The 23,390-nt window shown below is 42.1% G+C and overlaps 1 protein-coding gene across 1 annotated transcript in view; it reads left to right on the top strand.

The window, feature by feature from the left end:
• Positions 1-23,390, top strand: part of CALN1 (calneuron 1) — a 296,785-nt gene that overhangs the window by 228,610 nt on the left and 44,785 nt on the right. The window contains 1 exon segment of the mRNA XM_032216504.1: positions 9,575-9,687. Within this exon segment, the coding sequence (XP_032072395.1) occupies positions 9,575-9,687 (113 nt within the window).

The raw sequence follows: 23,390 nt of genomic DNA, 5'->3' as shown, positions 1-23,390 counted from the left end.
TTCATTAGGAGCCTGTTGGATCTTCCACTTGGTGCAGAGTTTGTTTCCCAATTGATGTCGGGGTAGTTAAAATCCCCCATTACTATTGTGGTGTGCTTCCTACATACCTTAGTTAGTTGCCTATCAAAAAAGTTCATCTACTTCCTCTGCTTGGTTGGGTGGCCTGTTGTATAGACCAATGGCAATGTCATTCCCCCCGCAACCTTTAATATTGACCCAAATGCATTCAAGATAGTTCTCATCATTGTTGTGCTCTATTTCTGTAAAGAAGTAGTTATTTTTTATATATAGTGCAACTCTACCTCCTCTTTTATTTGGTCTTTTTCTTTTAAATAATTTAAATCCTTCTAGCTGTATGTTCCATCTGTGGGTTTCATCCCACCAAATTTCTGTAATGGCAACAATATCGTATCTTCCCTCATTTACTTGAATTTCTAATTCACCCTGTTTATTCCTCATACTCTGTGCATTGGTGTATAGACATTTGAGTCCATTTTGATTGACCCTGTGTTTACTGTCTACATAACCTGTGTTATGCCTGACCGCCCCTATTTTCTTACCACTTTTATGATTCATGCACATGGTATGGCACTCACTATTAAATGCTTGGTTTTGCTTGACAGCAGGAGTGATAATCTTACCTGCACAAACATCTATGTTACATAATTGAGCCAGTACATGGCTACTTCTGATAAAATCTTAGCATTTTGCAGCCAAATGAAGAAGATTTAGAAAAAAAAATGGGACATAGCATTGGTTTGATGTCACTCTTGGAAACTGATTTGGTTCCTCTCAACAAAGAACACAACACAATCTGATCCTTAGAAGAAGCAGTTTTAACACTCTGCTGTGAAGACAGAACAACATGAAATAAAAAGCCATGTTTTTTTAAAAAAAAATAGTTTATAGAATAGATTTAGATGGTGGAATAAGTAGAAGTCAGCCATGCACGACACATAAGCTAAATATTAATGTCTAATTTAAGATCCCTGATTCCCCACCCATCCAATAAGGACATTCATTCATTCGGTTCCACCACAAAACCGCGAAGCCCTTTTCCGTGCCGACATAAGTGCGGAGGGCAAATCCGTGCCGTTCGAAGCGCTAAGGAAAAATGCAACCCTACCGCGATGACATAACCGCGGAGGGCAAATCCGCGCCTTCCGAAGCACTCAGCACCCTAAACCTAACCCTAAACCTAACCCTAAACCTAACCCTAAACCTAACCCTAAACCTAACCCTAACCCTAAACCTAAACCTAAACCTAACCTAACCCTAAACCTAACCCTAAAGCAAACCCCTAAACCTAATCCTAACCCTTACCTTAATTTAAATCGGCTTTCTGCCGCCGTGCTGTTTTAAAGCGCCCTTCTGTTGCCGCGCTGTTGTTGACATCGCGGTGATGACGTTGCGGCTTTAGCGATGCGGTTTTATCACCGCTATTTTGACGAGCGCGGTTTTGTCTTGCCACGTATTCATTCATTCATCCATTCATTCATTCATTCATTCATTCATTCGATCATCCATCCATCCATCCATCCATCCACCCACCCACCTATGGAGATTCTCAGGTCATAATTGACCCAAAGTTCCTTTTTCAAAAGACAACAGGACTTCCTTGTTTTTCCTTGAAGACATTTTGCTTCTCATCCAAGAAGCTTGTTCAGTTCTGAGTATGTGAGTAATATTCACTCATTCATTCAATCAATCAATCAATCAATCAATCATTCTTCACTCTTTTTTAAAAACAAATATTTTATTGAACTGTTTTTTTAAAAAAAACACAAAAAGAAAAAATATTTTTTGCAATTTCCTTCTGTACAACATTTCCACCTCGGTATACATCCATTCTGCTTGTCCTCCCTTATTTCAGTTTCTCTTTGTCCGTACATAGGATACTATTATATACAGTCCTTAATTTACAATCCTTCTTTCCATTTATACATGTTTGTTCATCTTCACCTATACCTTGTTAATTTCCAACTCCTGCGTCTTCTTCATTTAGTCTTTCCTTAAGCTTTAAACCCTCACTTTTAAGTGCTGACATCTGCTGAGGGCTGTTAAGAAAAGTGGGGGCTGCTTTCTTCCTCTTAAAAAAAATCCATGTTTCTACATTTCTCATCCAGGGAAATATAATATTCTGCCTTTTTAACATTCCTCAAAATATTTCATTCTTCTAGGAGAGGGGTGTCTTCCCTTAATACTATGCTAAACTGGCTCCCTAATAAAGACTACCCATATTGAAAAAAGTGTATGAAACAAGATTGTAAATTACTGCTTTCAGCCATAATGGGAGAGGAATATAAAAGACCATAAGAAAATCCACTCAGGACGTTCAGATTTTCAAATTATCAGGATAATAAATGGAGGTTGTTCCATTGCTGTTGTTCCATTAAGGCAACATGACTTTGGAGGAATGGCTTATTTTGTTTGGAGTGTTTATTTAACAAGAACTTTTTTTTTTGTAATAATAATAATAATAATTCTTGGGCCTAATTCTCCATGGTTTGTAATAGCTAGGAACAGAACACATTAGCAATCTTCTTGACATATTTAATTTACTTTTTTTCCTTGCTGTTTATGGCCAGTTTATGGTCCAGCTCTTTAATGTGATTCTTCTTTTGGAATTTAGAACAATAGCTTAACACACTAGCTTCCTTCATTTTTTTAAAAAAGCTATGTATTAGATTTTGAACATGCAACCTGTTTGAATTCGAAATGCCGCTTTTCAAGCTCAAAACAATCATTCTGAGTGCAAGATAACTGTTTCTCAAAAAAAAGGAGGCTCCTTCAATCATTTTGGATGCTGAATGCTTCTTGAATGATCAAAATTGTTCATTTTCAATTGCGTTCAAAGGAACTCTTGTCAAGCTCGAAACAGTGAGGTGTTTTGAATGCAAAATATTTTGTACATCCCTAAATTCTAAAAAAAAGTGGGGGGGGGACAAAAACTGAAACAAACTCTCTGGAAAGAGTTCTACTATTTACATGTTTGACTTCAACTGATTGCTCTTTTTTTACACATAATAGATTGTTTCTCTCAAATTACCTTAATTTTGAGCAACTGCATCTCTAATTTAGCTTTCAAATTTTGATCATAGAAGATTTTGGAGAATTTAAAATACATGGTCAGAACAATATTTAATGAACCTAATGCCCCAGGAGACAGGGGTTGTCTATCTGTGTGTCTGTGTTCCAGCATAACTCTGGAATGCCTGGGCTGCTAAAATGAAAAGGAATGAATTATATCTATAGTGTTAAATCACAGTATTTTTGACAGTGATAGTGTGCATTTTGGATTCAGGTTCATGGGTGTTTGTGATGGATTTATGAGTGTGGGGATAAGATCATGAACTTTCAACTGGGTGGAATCCCAGGAAGCTTTTAGATTTGGGACTCCAAAGATGTGCCAACATGTCTGTCTTATTAAATTGGAACTTTAAGAATAGCTCTGCCTTGGACTCTGATTTAATTCTGCATGATATTTGGAACGCTGACAGTGTGTGTGTGTGTGTGTGTGTTCCAGCATTACTTTGACTAGACACTGTAGATATAATGCAATACAATAGCAGAGTTGGAAGGGACCTTGGAGATCTTCTAGTCCAACCCCCTGCCTAGGCGGAAAACCCTATACCGTTTCAGACAAATGGCTATCCAACATCTTCTTAAAGACTTCCAGTGTTGGGGCATTCACAACCTCTGGAGGCAAGCTGTTCCACTAATTAATTGTTCTAACTGTCAGGAAATTTCTCCTAAGTTCTAAGTTCCTTCTCTCCTTGATTAGTTTCCACCCATTGCTTCTTGTTCTACCTTAAGGTTCCTTGGATAATAGTTCAACTGCCTCTTTGTGGCAACCCCTCAAATATTGTAACACTGCTATCATTTCTCCTCTAGTCCTTCTTTTCATTAAATTAGACATACCCAGTTCCTGCAACTGTTCTTTACTGTTTACTACTCTGGGTATGTATCCCATTACACACCACATAAATAAATCTTTACATGATAAAGTATGCATTAGTATGGTCTTTATCTACCTTGGCAGTATGCCCATTGACAAGGGCACAACTATGAAATGCTGCATTCAAGAAAAAATTCATGATGCATTTTTCTATTGAAGGCCCTTTCCTCCCACCCTGCTTTAATGTTGCAGATATTTTTATAACATCCAAATTAAAATCTTGGTATTAAGAGGGGTCTGGCTTAGCGCCTGACCATCTACCGAACATCTTCCTCTGGTTTAAACTATTTGCCAGGTTTTTTAATAGCTGAGTTTGCTTTGATTTTAATGTATGCCATTTTTATTTTGCTTTTATTTATTCTCCTAGCCACCTGAAATGCTCAAACTGAGTGGAGAGGTGGGATAGAAATAAAAGGTTAGGGCTGTGCACACTTTCCAATGAGTGTCCCAAAGAGGCAACTGGACCTTCTTGTTTTTCTTTGAAGATGTTTCGCTTCTCATCCAAGAAGCTTCTTCAGCTCTGTCTCCTTCCTTCTATTCCCCACCATCCAGTCAGAGCCGAAGCAGCTTCTTGGATGAGAAACGAAACATCTTCAAAGAAAATCCAGAAAGTCCCATTGCCTCTTGAAAAAGCACCTTTGGGACAACCGTGACTTGGATGACTGAGAAGCTCCATAGAAATCTTCCAATGAGCCCTGCACTTGGTTGAAAGTTTGCTTCTGGATCTGGTTCAAGGTGGTCATTTAGTTTAAACCCTTCATGGCATGGGTCCAGGCTACCCAAGGAACCATTTCGTCCCAGTGGGATTGGCCTCTTACTCCGCAGTTACTCCGTAGCCTGCAGTTGACCCCATTGGTCAAAGAAGATTGGTCGATGGGATCATTGATGAAGATGTTGAAAAGTACTGGGCCCAAAACAGAGCCTTGGGGTACTCCACTGCATACTTCCCTCCATGTAGATGCAGTTCCATTGAGGACTACACGTTGAGTGCGATTGGTCAGCCAGTTACAAATCCGTCTGGTGGTGATGCTGTCTAGCCCACATTCTTCTACTTTATCTAGTAGTAGGTTATGGTCTACCTTATCAAATGCCTTACTGAAGTCCAAGTAAACTATATCGACGGCATTCCTCTGGTCCACTAATTTTGTCACATTATCAAAGAATGCATTAAGATTAGTCTGGCATGATCTGTTTTTGACAAACCCATGTTGGATTTTGGCTATTACTTTGTTTGCTTCTAGGTGTCCGCTAATTCTTTGCTTGATTATGTTTTCCAGAATCTTTCCTGGTATTGAGGCCAGGCTGATAGGTCTATTGTTTCCTGGATCTATTTTTTTTTCCTTTTTTGAAGATGGGAACCACATCAGCTCTTTTCCAGTCCTCTGGCAGTTCCCTGGTGCTCCAGGATCTCTGAAAGATATAGTTCAGTGGTTCTGAGATCTCGTCTGCCATTTCCTTCAGAACCCTGGGGTGTAATCCATTCGGTCCTGGTGATTTGAACTCATCTAGGGTAGACAGGTGCTCACTTACCATTTTCTTCCCTATTTCAATTTGTGTTCCTAATCTGATTTTTGTGGTGCTGTTTTTGATAGGTTGCACTGTTTTATCCCTTTGTGTAAAGACAGACGCAAAACATGAGTTAAATAGTTCTGCTTTCTCCCTGTTGCTTGTCACCTTCTTGCCACTTTCTCCCAGCAATGAACCAATTGCTTCCTTAACCCTTTTCTTGTTTTTAACATGTTGGAAGAAGCTTTTTTGTTATTTTTTACTTTTGTGGCAAGCTTTTCTTCATTGTGAGTCTTAGCTTTCCTCACTTCATCTTTACATGCTCAGGCTATTTGCTGATATTCTGCCTTAGTTAGTCCACTTTTTATGCTTATCTTTTTTGTCTTTCAATTTGTCAGAGAGTTCTTTATGCAGCAATGCTGGTTTCTGAACGTGTTTATTTTCTAATCAAATGAGACCAGGGGGATGTGTTGTGAATTAAGGTGCTGGGTGCATTGTTCTGCAGTTTCCCTCTATTTCCTTCCTTTTAATTAAACCTGCCTTTAGAACGAAAACCAGCCATGAAGCACCACGCTGCCTATTCCCTAATGTTTCCCACAAATCAACAACCCATTTGTGGTATTGTGTAAGTAGCTGCCCTGCTGGAAACTTCCTCTATAAATATTCACAAGTTGAGCTCCGTCTTTGATCAATTTAGCTGAGTTGTCTCTTTTCTTTATTCCTTGCTTTAATAGTTCTGTTTTAATTGGCTTCGGTTTGCTTTGCTTTACTTTATTGGCTTTTCTTTTTCCTTGAGCGTGTTTTACTTGGTGTGATTTTCATCGGCGTCTTGTACTTCTGCTGTGATCTTCTCTTTTGTCTGGAAGAGCAAAAATGTCTTCCCCCACAGCAAAATAATTTGTGTCAGAAATCTCTGGTGAACAATCCATGAAGCCATCATCCTTACAGAAATAATAAGATTTTCCCCTCCCCGATATTCTTGCAAAAAGCATGAATATATACAATACAATAGCAGAGTTGGAAGATCTTCTAGTCCACCCTCTGCCTAGGCAGGAAACCTGTACCGTTTCAGACAAATGGCTATCCAACATCTTCTTAAAGACTTCCAATGTTGGGGCATTCACCACATCTGGAGGCAAGATGCTCCACTGATTAATTGTTCTAACTGTCAGGAAATTTCTCTGCAGTTCTAAGTTGATTCTCTCCTTGATTAGTTTCCATCCATGGCTTCTTGTTCTGTCCTGAGGTGTTTTTGAGAATGGTTTGATTCCCTCTTCTTCGTGGCAACCCCTGAGATATTGGGACACTGCTATCATGTCTCCCCTTGTCCTTCTTTCTATTAAACTAGACATACCCAGTTCCTGCAACCGTTCTTCATATGTTTTAGTCTCCAGTCCCCTAATCATCTTTGTTGCTCTTCTCTGCACTCTTTCCAGAGTCTCCACATCGTTATTACATTGTGGTGATCAAAACTGAATGCAGTATTCCAAGTGTGGCCTTACCAAGGCATTATAAGTGGTGTTAACACTTCACGTGATCTTAATTCTATCCCTCTGTTTATGCAGCCTAGAACTGTGTTGGCTTTTTTGGCAGCTGCTGCACACGGCTGGCTCCTATTTAAATGGTTGTCCACTAGGACTCCAGGATCCCTCTCACAGTTACTACTGTTAAACAAGGTACCACCTATACTGTACCTGTGCATTTTGTTTTTCTTGCCTAAATGTAGAACCTTACTCTTTTCACCATTGAATTTCATTTTATTAGATAGGGCCCAATGTTCAAGTTTGTCAAGATCCTTCTGTATCTTAAGCCTATCTTCTGGAGTGTTGGCTGACATGGTTTTGCCAGCAGGCCTGATACTGCAGGGTACTATGGAGCCCACCATTATCATTATGCTTTGTCAACCATGAAAGTCAGGGAAGGGCTTTTGACTATACAGGTAGTCCTCACTTAGTGACTTCTTGTTCAGCAACCATTCTAAGTTACAACAGTGCTCAACAAGATGACTTATGGCCGGTCCTTGAAGTTGTGGCTGTTACAGTGTCCCCACAGTCACAGGATCATGATTGGGGCACTTGGCAACTGGCACACAGTTACAATGGCCACAGCTTCCCACAGCCACATCATCACCACTTGTGATCTTCACTGTGTTGGGCCTGCAGCCAGATTCCTTTTGGGATCTTTGGCCTGCCACACTTCCATCTACTATGTTGTTTCTATAGTGAGGAAATGGGAGGGGGACAGTAAGCAATGTTCCCTTTAAGCTGTGTGCCTGCGCGGCCGCGCACATAACAAGAAAACACTGCACAGAAACTTCAAACTGCAGCGCAGTGTTTCTTTAAATGTGACTGAAAATATCCCCCCTCCCTCCCACCGAACTCTCTCCTCCATCTAGTGATTGGTGAAATCAAGAAAGACTCTGCCCAGAAATTGATGACGCTACAGAAGGGAGAATTCCCATTGGTCCTATGGGGCTTCCTCGGTTCCTGGGAAAACATGATTCGCTGGTTGTAACCTGTGTTTCTCTGCACATCTGGGGTTTCTCAGGCATTGTGTCGTCTGAAGACCCATTCTGAACTGGGCAGTCTTTCTGCCATCCCTTCGCTTCAGGGAGAGAAGGAACCAGCGTGGAATTGGACTGCCTGAGCCAAAGGGGTCTACGGGATCTTGAGACTTGATTTTTGAGCAGTACCAGTCCTTTCCATTCTTTCCTTTCCCTTTCTGTCCTTCTTCTATCTTCCTTTCCTTTCCTTTTTCCTTTTCTTTTTCCTTTTCTTTTTCCTTTTCTTTTTCCTTTTCTTTTTCCTTTTCTTTTTCCTTTTCTTTTTCCTTTTCTTTTTCCTTTTCTTTTTCCTTTTCTTTTTCCTTTTCTTTTTCCTTTTCTTTTTCCTTTTCTTTTTCCTTTTCTTTTTCCTTTTCTTTTTCCTTTCCTTTCTCTTTTCCTTTCCTTTCTTTCCCATTTCCTTTCTCCTTTCCTTTCTCCTTTCCTTTCTCCTTTCCTTTCCTTTCTTTCCCATTTCCTTTCCTTTTTCCTTTCCTTTATCTTTTGTTTTCCTTTCCTTTTCCATTTCCTTTCCTTTCTCCTTTCCTTTCTCTTTTCCTTTCCTTATTTCCTTTTCCCTTCTTTTTTCTTTTCCCTTCCCTTTCCCTCCCTTCATCATCCTTTCCTTTCTTCTTTCCCATTTCTTTTCCTTCTTTTCCCTTTCCTTTCCTTTTCCCTTTCCTTTCTCTTTTCCTTTCCTTTCTTCTTTCCCAATTCCTTCCTTTTTCCTTTCCTTCTTTTACATTTCCTTTTTCCTTTTATTCTTTCCCATTTCCTTTCCCTCCCCCTCCTTCCTTCCTGGGGGTCTGAGGGAGAGGGAGGGGACCCTTTTCCTCCTTGCCCCACTCCCCAACATCTGCTCTCATGGCAATTATGGCTAAAAAAAAATCAGGTGCTCAGGCATGAAAATGTGCCGCTCAAACACTATACTTTTCTGCACACACTGAAAAAAAATTAGAGGGAACATTGATAGTAAGGAGTAGGATGTGATGTAACCAAAATAAAATTCCTTTTAGATTGCCAAGATCATCTGTCTCAGCACCTCTGCACCTGACTGGAACTGGATCGGTGGAACTGCCAGCATGACAGTAAAGGGTTGGCCCATGTGATGGACTTGTGGGTGTGGGGGCAAGATCTTGAACTTTCAACTGGGTGTGGAAAACCAAGAAGCTTTCAGATTTGGGTTTTCCCAGATGTGCCAATATGGCTCTCTTAATAAATTGGAACTTTGAGCAATACTTTGCCTTGGACTCTGATTTAATTTTGGATGTTATTTGGAACCCAGACACACTGCCTGCTTCCAATAAGTCAAGTCAATGAGGAAACCAGCCACCACTTGATGTTGTGCTTAAGGACTGCACATGATTCCTTAACAACCACAACCTGAACTGTCATTGTACACTGAAGATCACATTTAATTTTGTTGTGCAAGGTGCAATGACAATAAAGTAAACTAAACTAACTAAGCCTCAGTGATGCTTCTCAGAATTTTCTGCTTTCATTTTTTCCCTCCCTTCTCTTACACCAGTTTCTTTCTCTCTCTCTCTCTCTCTCCTCTTCCTTTCTAGGAGATGGTCAAGTTGATTTTGATGAATTCATGACGATCCTTGGGCCTAAACTGGTCTCCTCAGAAGGGCGGGATGGCTTTTTGGGCAATACAATTGACAGCATATTCTGGCAGGTTAGTGGCAAGGGGTTTTCAAGTACATTTAAGTCACAGTTGACAGACATGTGATCTCCTCAGAGACTTTTTCCACAGGGCATGTTATCACCAAATGACTCGAAGTTGGTACGTTGTGTTATTTCTGTATTGACACCATGATTCACAGGATGTTGTTGTGGCTTCTACAGACACTGGTGTCTGTCTCTTCCCCTACTTCAAATCAGTGGTGGGATTCAACATTTTTTGCTACCGGTTGTGTGGGCGTGGCTTGGTGGGCATGGCAGGGGAAAAATACTATAAAATCCCCATTCCTTCCCCACTCCTGGGAGAAGGATACTGCAAAATCCCCATTCCCTCCAATCAGCTTGGACTCGGGAGGCAGAGAACAGATGGGGTGGGGCCAGTCAGAGGTGGCATTTGCCGGTTCTCTGAACTACTCAAAATTTCTGGTACTGGTTCTCCAGAACTGGTCAGAACCTGCTGAAAACCATCTCTGCCTCAAATGTGCTACAGTTGAAGTGATAAGGACATGATGTGCAGGTTGCCATTGAGTATGCGCTAGTAGTATGAAGGTAATGGCAGTCGTGTGTGTGTGTCTATGTGTGTCTCCATGTTTGGCAATTTAAAGACTTGTGGACTTCAACTCCCAGAATTCCTCAGCCAGCCATCCACAAGTCTTCAAGTTGCCAAACATGGAGATCCCTGGTCTAGAGTATGACTTGAACATACTTAATATAGGTTTGTTGTACTGTCCTTATTATATTGGGATGAAAATGATCTAGCTTTCCAAAAGCTTCAAAAGAGATCCCTGCCTCTTTCTCATTCACTTCTACTTCATTCTACTTCACGTATTATGTGAAGCGTTAATACCACTTTATAATGCCTTGGTAAAGCCACACTTGTTTGTTTGTTTGTTTGTTTGTTTGTTTGTTTATTTATTTATTTATTTATTTTTTATTTATTTATTTATTTATTTATTTATTTATTTATTTATTTATTTATTTATTTATTTATTTATTTATTTATTTGTCTTGTATGCCACCCACTCCCGGAGGACTCCGGGCGGCTCACAAAAGACAAGGGAAAGGGGGGAACGAGACAAAGACAACATATTAAAAACAAAACCAACATTCACAATTTCCGTGGAGGTATTGATCATGTGACCACAGAGGAGGCTGCAAGTGTGAGGAGTGGTCATAAGTCACTTTTTTCAATAGCTCGGTAACTTTGAATGGTCACCAAATAAACGGTTATAAGTTGAGAACTATCTATAGAGGTTTTTTTAGCTTGTAGTTTTATTACAAGATTGTGAAGAGAGTTGGCTGCTTGGACAGATTCGAATAGGTCTATGAAAAATATTTCTTGGGATATCTTTTAATTCATTAGAGCCAAGGGGGCACAGTGGTTAGAATGCAGTATTGCAGGCTGACTCTGCTCACTGCCAGGAGTTTGATCCTGACCAGCTCCAGCTTGACTCAGCCTTCCCATCCCTCCGAGGTGGGTAAAATGAGGACCCAGATTGTTGGGGACAATAGGCTGACTCTGTAAACCCTTTAGAGAGGGCTGTAAAAGCACTGTGAAACGGTATATAATTCCAAGTGCTATTGCAATCTTTTCCTTGGTTTTGCTGAAAACATTGTATGTTAGAGGTAATTGCTAACTGATGGAAGGGTAAATGTCCAAGAAAGGACGCTCTCTCATGCCCCTTTGTCTATTTTATTTTATAATTGAGGTTCAGTGTGAAAACTCTGTGCCTTCCCTTTGAGAATTTCATCAAACGTTTTCCTTGGGTTGGGTAAATCTAAAAGCAAAGTTTAGAAAAATGGTTGAAAAGGTCACATAGATACCAAGTTTTCCTGAAAATAAGACAGGGTCTTATTTTATTTTGACCCCCAAAATAAGAGCTTGACCTTATTTTCAGGGGAGGTCTTATTATTTTTGAGGTGCAGGAGGCAGTGAGCGTGGTCACCTCACGGCTGCTGCTGTGTTGCAATATTTTTGGGGAGGGCTTATTTTCAGGGGAGGGCTTATTTTCAGGAAAGCGTGGTAGAAAGGCAGGGTCTTCAATTGATGCTAGGTGACATAAATCAGATCTCATTAAGGAAATCTTGGTATGACTTTGTGTTCCACGAAGAGAGTGACTTTTAATAACACTGGCTTTTATTTGCAGCAGTGAAAGAAATGACTCTTATCTACGCATTGAAAGAATCTGGTTTCCTGCTGTTTTTATTTCTTTGGTTTCTATTAGGAGGGTTTAAAATGCGCTTTGATTTTATTTCACGACTTCTGTAGTTATTCATTCTGAATTGCCTGAGAAGAGGATGGGCGGGGAGATAAAGATACGAAATTGTTGTTTTACAACGGTGGCAACTTTAAGTGGTGTGGACTTCCAACTCCCCGAATTCCCCAGCCAGCCTGAAATAAACGAATGCTAGTTTGAATTCCAGAGTTACAGAGTTCATTAAAAAATCATGCACAATGTAAATTCTAAGTCTTACTGAGTTTTAGTGGCCTTAACTTAGAAGCAAGGAAGATCAAGGAAGATCAAAGGGATTCATCACCTACAGAAAACTAATATTGCTGTTGCTTGCTCACTTTCCACATATTGCTGATCTTTTTACAGTGTTAACAGTTCACCCACTGCCCTGATTATTATTTCAGGAAGCCACACCAGTTGCTTTCTTGTGGAATAGGTCATAGGTGTGTTGGAAGAAATGTCTATCTGGGTTCAGTTCCAAGTGGGGGAAAATATACTGGATTCATGGATGTTGCTTAGAAAGGAGGTTTATTGACGAACAGGATCACATGGCTTGAGATCCAGGGCAAAAAAAAGGGCAGAGATGCTGAGAGTGTGTCAATTGCTGCTTCACTTAATGACCAAGAAGGAAACCACTCAACTCCATTTTGTAGAATTAAAAGGACTTTTACTGATTATAAGTAATGAGAAGCTAAGCAAAGCTGGATCTGAGCAAAAGCGCGCGAAAGCATAGATATCAATACATGACCCATTCCCTTCCCCTTGGTAACCCCAGTCCATAGTCCAATCGTATATCTCCACAGCTGTCAGGTGGGACATCTTCAAAAATAATCATCAGGTTGGTATCCGGACAGTTGGCCTTGGCGGGAAACTCCCCTCCTTCTACATGCGCAAATGAATGGTGAGAACAACTCCCAATTAACAGTCCTCCTGCACAGATTATTTCCCTCACCCAAATACCATGCCCTCCCTCCCTGTTTCAATGGCAGCTGAAAAGCAAGCGGCAAAACAGAGGCTGACATCGTGCCTGGGCTTTATGCCCTCTATTGGGCTTTGAATTGGAGCCTGTGTTCCAATTGGTTGTCATACTCCCATGGAGCAATGCAGGGGTAACACTGTAGGTCGTCTTTTGAGTCCCAGGCTTGGTTGACTCTTGCTGGGTGATGATGTAATGAAAGGGCTTTGGGCAATTCCTACGATTGCTCTGCCTGACTAGCTCAGGCCTTAATGGCCCATTGACAAAGGTGTGTGTGTGTGTGATGAGTTTCTGCCTCCCTTTTAGGAGAAATGTTCTGCCCTTTTAAAATTTCCTAAAATATCTCATTTGTCTAGGAGAGAGGTGGGTGCAGAGGTGGGTTGCTCCCAGTTCAGCCTGGTTCAGCCAAACTAGTAGTGGCATTTAAGCCTGGGTGGCAGAACTAGCAACAACCCAAGCTGGCTACGCCCCTGAACCGATGCCCTGGTCACCGCTGCCGCTGCTGCCATGTTGTTTAGTAGTGCGCTTGCTTGCGCACTTCACTGTAAATTGTTCTGCGCATGCACGAAGAATCTTTTACACTGAACTGCGCGTGAAGCGAACCAGTAGTAAAACCAGTAGCAACCCACCTCTGGGTAAGTGCTAACTTCCGACAGGAGCACACCCCAAGTTGCAACTTTCTGCTTATTATTATTTTTTTGTTTCCTTATAATTGCTAGTAGGTGAGAATTCCACAGAGCACACTGTAGTAAGTAGCAGCCAGCCAAACAGCCTATTATCAGGATGGGGACTTATGGCATGTTCGTGCTGGCAAGCTGAGTTCAGCCTTTTTTAAAGCCATTTTTTGCCCTCCCCAGGCTCCAGAGGCTTTATAAGAGCCTGGGGAGGGCGAAAAGAGCATCCCCTGGAGGCTCTCCGGAGGCTTCAGCAGCTTCCCTGAAGCCTCCGAACGGCAAAAAACGACCCTACAAGCAAACCGTAAGTCACTTCTGGGTTGCTCGTAGGGCTGATTTTAGTCCTCTGGAGCATTCAGGAGCCCTTCGGAGGCTTCCCTGAAGCCTCCGGAGGGCCTCCAGGGGAGAGGCTGTTTTTGCCCTCCTCAGGCTCCTATAAAGCCTCTGGAGCCTGGGGAGGGTGAAAAAAGAATGCAAAAAATGAGAGGGAACACCTGTCATGCGCGCATGCATGCTGGTGTGTGTGTGTGTCACGCATTGCATTATGGGTGCAGCATGCCTGCGCATGACCCCCTTGCGCTCCCCCCCCCCTGCTTATGGCACGCGAGCCAAAAAAGGTTTGCCATCACTGGCCTATTATATTCTATATAAGAGAATAAAACTAAATTAAATTGAGTTCCTGTTCCAGCACCATCTTGTGGCAAGATGCTTGAACTGTAGATGGCTTTTTCTCACCCAGCTACAGATAGGCCTTCCTTGGACAAGGATGATTGTATACATACAGCATTTACGAATTAAAACTTTTACTTTTAAAAACTTTTTTTAAATCAATGCAAACTAATGCAGAGTAAGGATTAAAAAAGAGAAGAAATCAAAGAAAAACAAAAAAAATATAAGAAGGGGAAAAAAGGTTGAAGAAAAATAGAGAAGAGGTATTAAGAAGTAGCTTTGGATATTCTTCACAGCTGTTTTAAGTTGAAAACTCTCTAAAGCTACATCATATCAATCTTTTGTTAAAATAAGATATCCTTTCCAATCCTCAGAGCCATAAATCACAAGTTCATTTTTTTTTCATCTTGATACAAACAGTCCAGAAGAGTTGCCAAAAAATATAATGTCTTTTTTTCTAATCAAAGAAGTCAAGTTATCAATTTAAGCAAAATCTGTCAAATTCACCAGCTACTCCTTCATAGAGCATAGAGTCAAATCTTTCCATCTCTGTGCATATAGTAATCTCACCACAGTAATCACATACTGAAATAATCTCGCATGGATTTTTTGTTTCTGCTTATCCCTTCTTGGGTAAGGATTCGTATGAAAGTTGTTCCTTCTTTGAAATCTCTTGTCTTTCTGTGATGCAATATATTTCATAGTTTGGTCTTGATGTTTGTCTTCTTTTTCAACTCTATGCAGGTAGTCCTCAATTTAGGACCACAACTGAGCCCAAAATGTATGTTGCTAAGTGAGACATTTGTTAACTGAGTTTTACCCTGTTTTGCAAGCTTTCTTTCCACGGTTGTTAAGTGTATCGGTGCAGTTGTTAAGTTGATAACTTAAGCAAATTGTTAAGCAAATCTGGCTTCCCCATTGATTTGGCTGTATATAAAGTGTTATGTCAAAGTACCTGGTATGCCCAAATATGGGAGGGAGCATACTGCTTCCCTTTTGCCTTTCAGCTCCACCCTAGGAGCCTTCCAGGCATAAAACCATTTTTGTGTTGCATTTGTGCTGATAACTAAATAAAGGGAGACTAGTATAGATCTATTTCAAGCTATTTAGCTCTCATCAGCTAGCCATACCCTTACTGGGATTCGAACCTGGGCTGTTTTTACATATTAGGCAGTTGTATTAGCCTCTAAGCCACAAGCTCTCCTCCCTTATCAGCTGAGCCAAGGAAATGATTAAGTGTTATGTCAAAGCACCTGGTATGCCCAAATATGGGAGGGAGCATACTACAGCTTCTACACTAGATCTGCACTAGTCTCCCTTTATTTATTTATCAGCACAAATGCAACACAGTCTGTGTGTTTTGTGTGTGTGTGTGTTTGTGTGTGTGTGTGTGTGTGTGTGTGTGTGTGTGTGTGTGTGTGTGTGTCCATGGAGATTCTCAGTCATCCAGGTCATGGTTATCCCAAAGGTATTTTTTCAAGAAGCCTGTTGCCTCTTGAAACCATCACTGCTGGTTTCCTTTTTAGCACTGAGTGCTAAAACTGGAGGATGCACGCGCCAGAACCCGGAAGAGAGTAGCTGGCCGGTGCACATGCGCACCAGACCAGCTGTCCAGGACACATGCATGTGACGGAACCTGGAAGATCAGTTGGTGATGGCATGTGTGCAAATAGGGAGGGCTCTGCATGCATGCCATAGATTTGCCATCACGGCAGAGGTGGGTTCTTACCAGTTCGCACCTATTCAGTAGAACCAATTCGTAAAATCTACCGAACCGGTTAGAAGAGGTCCCATCAGTGGACCCAGAAAGCAGGCCACACCTACAGAAGAGGTTCCAAAATTTTTTGAAACCAACCACTGCATCACGGATATATATGAATCAATTGTCAAGCATCCAAATTTTGAGTGTGTGACTAAGGGGATGTTGCAACGGTTGTTAGTGTGAAAAATACTTTTTCAATGCAGTTGTAACTTTGGTCACTAAACAAACTCTTGTTAGTCGAGAGCTACCTGTAGTACTTTCCATGTTCTCGATGTTTGACTTCTCCTTCAACTCTCTATCTCAGTTTGTCACTTAGTTTTGACTTCTTCTTCAATGCTGGCTTATCCTTGGTTTGGGCCATCCCAGATTCCTTTCTCTCTTTCTCTTTATAAGCTATTCATGAATCATCATTGTTGAATCATAAATCTGCTCTAATTCAAGGCCGCCTTTGTATCGTGAAGTTGTGCTCATTTGCTATTCAACTGACAACATTTCTTTTCGTGTTGTATGGTGTGGCGGGTGTGATTGTGCATCTCTACAGCTACACAGTTTATCCTGCTCCTTCATCTTGGGAATAAATCAAATACGCCACCCACAAGCGATAGAAGTCCCCCATTCCTGCAGCAACCCCCCCACCCCAAACCCTCACACAGATGAAAAGCAAGTGTCAAAAATTGAGGCAAGCAATAAATAATATTACGCCGGAGGGGAACAAATGGTTTTTGAAGGCAATATTAGAGAATGCCGCAATGTCAACTCATCACTGTATTGGTTAAAGCTAAAGAGTTTTGACAGCTACAAATGAAGGGGATAAAGAGGTTCTCTGTCGTTGATGTGAATGTAACAACCTTGTGGATATGCTTCCCTGCGCACGGATAGCTTGGAAAACTGAACTATTCTTAAATGAAGGATTTGATTAGTGACATCCTTCACAGGTGCAACTAGAAGCTTTTGCAAGCAACTAGAAGCTTTTGCAAGCAAGTTCTTCCAGATATTTTTTTGATTGTGGGAGCCATACTTTTGTTCTTGAGGTGGGCAACTTCTGCTCTTACGCACACCTGGCAACCTAAAAGGAGCCTCATTTGACCATAATTCCTGGAAATTGATCACGGTTTCCAACCATTAAAGATAAAAGTTCACCTTGGACATATGTGCTAGTCGTTCCTGACTCTAGGGGGCGGGGCTCATCAAAGTCGAAGAGCCAGCGCTGTCCGAAGACGTCTCCATGGTCACTTGGCTGGCATGACTAAAAGCCAAAGGTGCATGGAACGCTGTTGCCTTCCCACTAAAGGTGGTTCCTATTTTTCTACTTGCATTTTTACATGCTTTCGAACTGCTAGGTTGGCAGAAGCTGGGACAAGTGATGGGAGCTCACTCCATTACACGGCACTAGGGATTCGAACTGCTGAACTGCCGACTTTTTGATCGACAAGCTCTTGCATTTGTGGCCAGCCAGTCCTTGCAACTACCGGTTCAGCGAACCAAATGTAAAATTAGCATCCTGTTCATCCGAACCAGTCCAAACTGGCTGAATCCCACCCCTGGCTTAGTAACAATTCAAAGTTATGACAGACCCCCCCCCCCCCCAAAAAAAAATGGTACTTAAGACCTGGTTTCCTAGTTACAACCATTACAATGCTCTTGCCATTGTTCACCCATACGACCAGAGGTGGGTTCCTACCAGTTCGCACCTATTCGGTAGAACCGGTTCGTCAAATCTACCAAACTGGTTAGAAGAGTTTCCACCAGTGGACTCGGAAAGCAGGACACATCTATAAAAGAGGTTCCAAGATTTTTTGAAACCCACCACTGGTCCTTGGATATGATTATTCTACACTATCATGCTCATATTTATAAACCTCAGTGCCTCTGTGAAAGGTAAGGATGACTACTGCGTTTGTGGTGCAATCAGAACATTGCGTGTGTTGAAGTTGTTTTAACGCAAACCAAAGATGCCTTTTAAAAAACAAGTTTACATCATATTCTTATGTATGCCAGTGCTGTGTGTGAGGTAATTTAAGGTGGTTCTGACAAGTGTCATCGGCATCTTCATTTCCGGTCACATGGGTGGTAAGCCACTCCCACAAAGGAGGTCACACCCACAGAGTAGGTTCGAACAATTTTTGAAACCCACCACTGCATACGACCAATCAGCGGGATGCTGCAGCACTTCCCTACCCATCGTGCCAAGTCCCCTTAGGTCTCAGCTTGTTCCAAGCCAGCCATTCAACAGGCAAGGGGGGGAAGGTCTAAAGCAGTGGTGGGTTTCAAAAATTGTTCGAACCTACGGTATTCTGTGGGTGTGGCCTCCTTTGTGGGAGTGGCTTGCCACCCATGTGACTGGAAATGAAGATGCCGACGACACTTGTCAGAACCACCTTAAATTACCTCACACACAGCACTGGCATGCATAAGAATATGATGTAAACTTGTTTTTTAAAAGGTATCTTTGGTTTGCATTAAAACAACTTCAACACGCGCAATTTTCTGATTGCACCACAAACGCAGTAGTCATCCTTACCTTTCACAGAGGCACTGAATTTTATAAATATGAGCATGATAGTGTAGAATAATCATATCCAAGGACCAGTGGTGGGTTTCAAAATTTTTTGGAACCTCTTCTGTAGGTGTGGCCTGCTTTCCGGGTCCACCGGTGGAACCTCTTCTAACCGGTTCGGTAGATTTGACAAACCAGTTCTACCAAATAGGTGCGAACTGGTAGGCACTCACCTCTGGTCTAAAGCCAATTATCAGAAATGACTCTCACACGGAGAGCAAGTTACTGCATTAGAATTGTTGGAGGTTGGGGGAATGGAGCACTGCTTTATATATATTCCTGAAAGGGAGATGGAATGCAAACAAATAAATATTAGTAGTACCATGGAACAAGTACAAGAAAAAGGACACACATTTTAAAAAACATTATGGTCCTCGCTCCAGCCTAATAGATTCCAAGCTGAAATAAATGCATAACGAAATAAAAACAATATATCATTTTATCCTCTTATTTTGATATCTGATTTTGAAGCAACAAAGCCACGGAGTTGGGGATAAAGATAATAAAACCAATTTTAAATGCCTTGGCATTTTTTTTTAAAGTACTTTAACCTAGTGCTGGTGTGCAGATATAAAGGCATATCGGGACAAATAAACTGCTGTGTAAATCAATCTGTGGTCTGGAGGCTGACTGCGGATTTGTAATGATGTACTCCCGACTCTCCTGGTTTACACATTCTTTGTTTAAGCTAAAGCTGGATCTGAAAAGTGTCCTAACGGAGTCCTCAACTTACAGACACAATCGGAACCAGAATTTTCATTGCTAAGCAAGGCAGTTGTTAAACAACTTGTGCTCAATATTACAGCCTTTATTTGCCATGGAGCACTATTTGGATACCATCAGTATTGACATAATCACTTTCAAGTCCCAAAGTGGGATTAGATTAGAATAGAATAACAGAAGGGACCTTGGAGGTCTTCTAGTCCACCCCCCTGCTTAGGCAGAATACCCTACACCACTTCAGACAAATGGTTATCTAATCTTGTATCCTGATTACACCTTATATCCTGCAATAATACCTTTGACAACATTAGCCAACAATATTTGCTTATCTCGGGTCCTTGGAAAGGAATCAATAGGTGGATAATAATACAATACAATAGCAGAGTTGGAAGGGACCTTGGAGGTCTTCTAGTCCAATCCTCTGCCTAGGCAGGAAACCCTATACCGTTTCAAACAAATGGCTGTCCAACATCTTCTTAAAGACTTCCAGTGTTGGGGCATTCACAACTTCTGGAGGTAACTTCTGTTCCACTGATTAATTGTTCTAACTGTCAGGAAATTTCTCCTCAGTTCTAAGTTGCTTCTCTCCGTGATTAGTTTCCACCCATTGCTTCTTGTTCTACCCTCAAGTGCCCTGGAGAATAGTTTGACTCCTTCTTCTTTGTGGCAATCCCTGAGATTTTGGAAGACTGCTATCATGTCTCCCCTAGTCCTTCTTTTCATTAAACTAGACATACCCAGTTCCTGCAACCGTTCTTCATATGTTTTAGTCTCCAGTCCCCTAACCATCTTTGTTGCTCTTCTCTGCACTCTTTCTAGAGTCTCCACAGGATAAAAGTGCCAAATCCAGCCTTTACTATCTGGCTGATTCTGCAACCATCCATAATAATGACAGGACACCTGACTTGTTTCATAAGGACTTAAAAATAGCTTTTGGGAGCAGTTCTCCGAGAGAAAATCAAATGCATGTATACTTTTTCCCACGTCTCTGTGATGGGCATCACTAATTCCTGAGTAAACCTGAGCTCTCAGCGGACTTAGTACACAGTAGTTTAATTGAATCTACAGCTATCATTTAACAGGCTGTAATTGGATTACAGTTGCCCATGTTAAATGCCCTTCTTCTGATGTGAGTTTGTATTTTACTGATTTTTAACTTCAAGTCAACTGCCGGGAAGGTAAGCAGCAATGACAAAACGATTAAAAAAAATAGTTGCCTGCTAATCAACTTGGTACTTTTCAAATGTATCAGAAGTCTTCACTTCATCCCCAAACTGTATGTTTAGCGTACTGTATGTAGAGCCGAGGTGGCGCAGTGGTTAAATGCAGCACTGCAGGCTACTTCAGCTGACTGCAGTTCTGCAGTTTGGCTGTTCAAATCTCACTGGCTCAGGGTTGACTCAGCCTTTCATCCTTCCGAGGTGGGTAAAATGAGAACCCAGATTGTTGTTGGGGGCAATATGCTGACTCTGTAAACCGCTTAGAGAGAACTGAAAGCCCTATGAAGCGGTATATAAGTCTAACTGCTATTGCTACTGCTATTACCAGAAGTGGGTTTTACATACGTTTACCATTGGTTCGGCCCATGTGCACATGCTTGCTTCGTGAGCACACATGCCTTCTGTGCATGCCCTTTGCTCGTGCGCATGCACAGCTTGCACGCATGTGCACAGCAGTGGTGGGTTGCAGGTGATACGCCCCGGTACTGGAGCCTGCCTGGAGCACCGGATACCGTTCAGGTATGGTGCTCCGGAGGGCCCACCTGCCTGCCCGCCCGAGCTCCTTACTGGTCTTTTAAGTCTTTGGCGCTTCTGCGCATGCGCACAGCGCGTACAGCACCTGCGCAATGCTCCGATGAGAAGCTGGAGCATTGCGGAGGCTTGCTGAGGCGCTAAAACGCATGTGCACGCTGTGCGAGTCATGTGGACGCCGCTGGGCCCGTTCCAACTGTACTGGTTGGAACAGGATCCGGAACCCACCACTGGTGCACAGCTTCAAAACATGGCTAAATAGGATGGCATACAACCGGGACAGATGGGCACCCGCAGGTCGCCACTGCCGGTTCGCTTGAACTAGTCCGAACCAGCTGAATGCCACTTCTGGTGTTTATGAGCATGTTGTTTGGGGTATATAGAGCCTGTTTGGTCTAGTGGTTAAGGTGCTGGCCTAGAAACCAGGGGACTGTGAGTTCAAATCCTGCTTTAGACCTGAAAGCCAACTGAGTGACTTTGGGCCAGTCACTCTCTCTCAGTCCAACCCTCCACATAGGGTTGTTGTTGTGGGGAAAACAGAAGGAGGAAGGGCAGGGGTCATTGGTGAGTTCCTGTTGGCATCACTACCAATTCAGCACTTCACTCACCTGCACCCTCTGCATGCATGCGCATTTGCACCTAAAAATTACAGTTTTTTCAATGAAGATTGTTCTGCACATGTGCAGGACAGAAAATCAAGATGGTGGAAAGCAGGATTTCCTGCTTTCTAGCTAATCTAAATCGCATGGCACAGCGGATTCCTCCCCCCCCCTCCTCGCTGTTCGCCTACCTTTGCAGGCACTCTCATTAGCAGACTCCGCCCACCCATCCGGATGTCATCGATCTGTCTTTGATGCTCTGCGCATTCACAGGAAGATCCTGTGCATGCGTGGAGGTGGTGCACACGTGCTCACATTGCTACTGAACCGGTAGCAAATCTAAGTTGATTTCACCCCGGGGAAGGGTTAGGGTTAGGGTTAGGCATTAAGTATGTTCTCTGCCTTGAGTTACATATAAACAATGATGAAGGTGGAATAACAATAAAGTAAATGGATGAATATAAGAAATAAGATAAAAACTGGTTGGCCATCAGGTTGAAGCAGGAAAATATACATGAGATAGCAACTGGAATGTATAAATCATTGATTAGGAATGTTTCATGGAGAACAAACAAGCAATCAACCTTTCTAGAAATTTCAGTATCCTTGTGGAAGAGGAAAAGTCTAAACTTAAGGGGTGTCAAACTCAAGGGCCGGGGGCCAAATCTGGCCCATGGGGTGCTTAGGTCTGGCCTACAGGGCCGCCCAGGAAACAGTGAACAACCAGCTCGCAGTGCCTCTGCCAACGAAAGTGGAGCTCAGGCCGGCTGCGGAACTCCATTGAAGCTGGCAGAGAGTTGCAGGAGGCTGTCCCAGCCATAAATGGAGCTCTGGAGCCCGTATTTGCTGACAGAGTGCTCGGGCTACCACAGGCGCCCCTGACACAAGTGATGCCAAGCTGGCCACACACCCCCTGCTCCCCCACGGAGGTCAAACACAACCATGATGCGGCCTTCAATGAAATCGAGCTTGACACCCCTGGTCTAAGTGTTAATGGAGAATCAAAGAAGTATTTTTTCATCACAAGCAGCAAGCAAAGAGGCTTTGCATCCCTAAGCCATTCCAAACCAATTTTCTTCTTTTCTTTTTCTTTCTTTCTCTTTTTCTTTCTTTTGCAGTTATCAACACCTTGTCCTAGGCTGAGTGAGCTCCGAAGCAGATATATAAAACAATCTGCTATGAGCAAATTGAGGTTTCGTCCAATCGGGGGATTAAGCTTTCAAATTGATTTGGGAGGGATGGAAGGTGTGAAGTTATGATGTGTTGCCTCTGAAAATGGAAACCAAAGTTGTTGTGGGTTTTTTTTTGTTATGAACAACTGGCTGACATATATATTGTCACAGGGGAGATTGCTTTCAGAGAGTAAATAACTCCAGTTTATGGTATGATTACATCTATGTGCACAAAAGAAATGTTACATTTAATCCAGGAGAAACTTTTTCAACCAAGACCAGAAAAACAATACAAAAATAAAAGTTTTCACATCAATAATACAATACAATAATACAATAGCAGAGTTGGAAGGGACCTTGGAGGTCTTCTAGTTCAACCCCCTGCTTAGACAGAAAACCCTGTACCATTTCAGACAAATGGCTGTCCAACATCTTCTTAAAGACTTCCAGTGTTGGAGCATTCACAACTTCTGGAGGCAAGTTATTCCACTGATTAAATGTTCTAACTGTCAGGAAATTTCTCCTCAGTTCTAAGTTGCTTCTCTCCTTGATTCGTTTCCACCCATTGCTTCTTGTTCTAC

Source organism: Thamnophis elegans, chromosome 4 (assembly GCF_009769535.1).
Source record: "Thamnophis elegans isolate rThaEle1 chromosome 4, rThaEle1.pri, whole genome shotgun sequence".
NCBI lineage: Eukaryota > Metazoa > Chordata > Lepidosauria > Squamata > Colubridae > Thamnophis > Thamnophis elegans.
The sequence above is the reverse complement of the archived record's forward strand: the minus strand, read 5'-3'. Positions and strand labels throughout refer to the sequence as shown.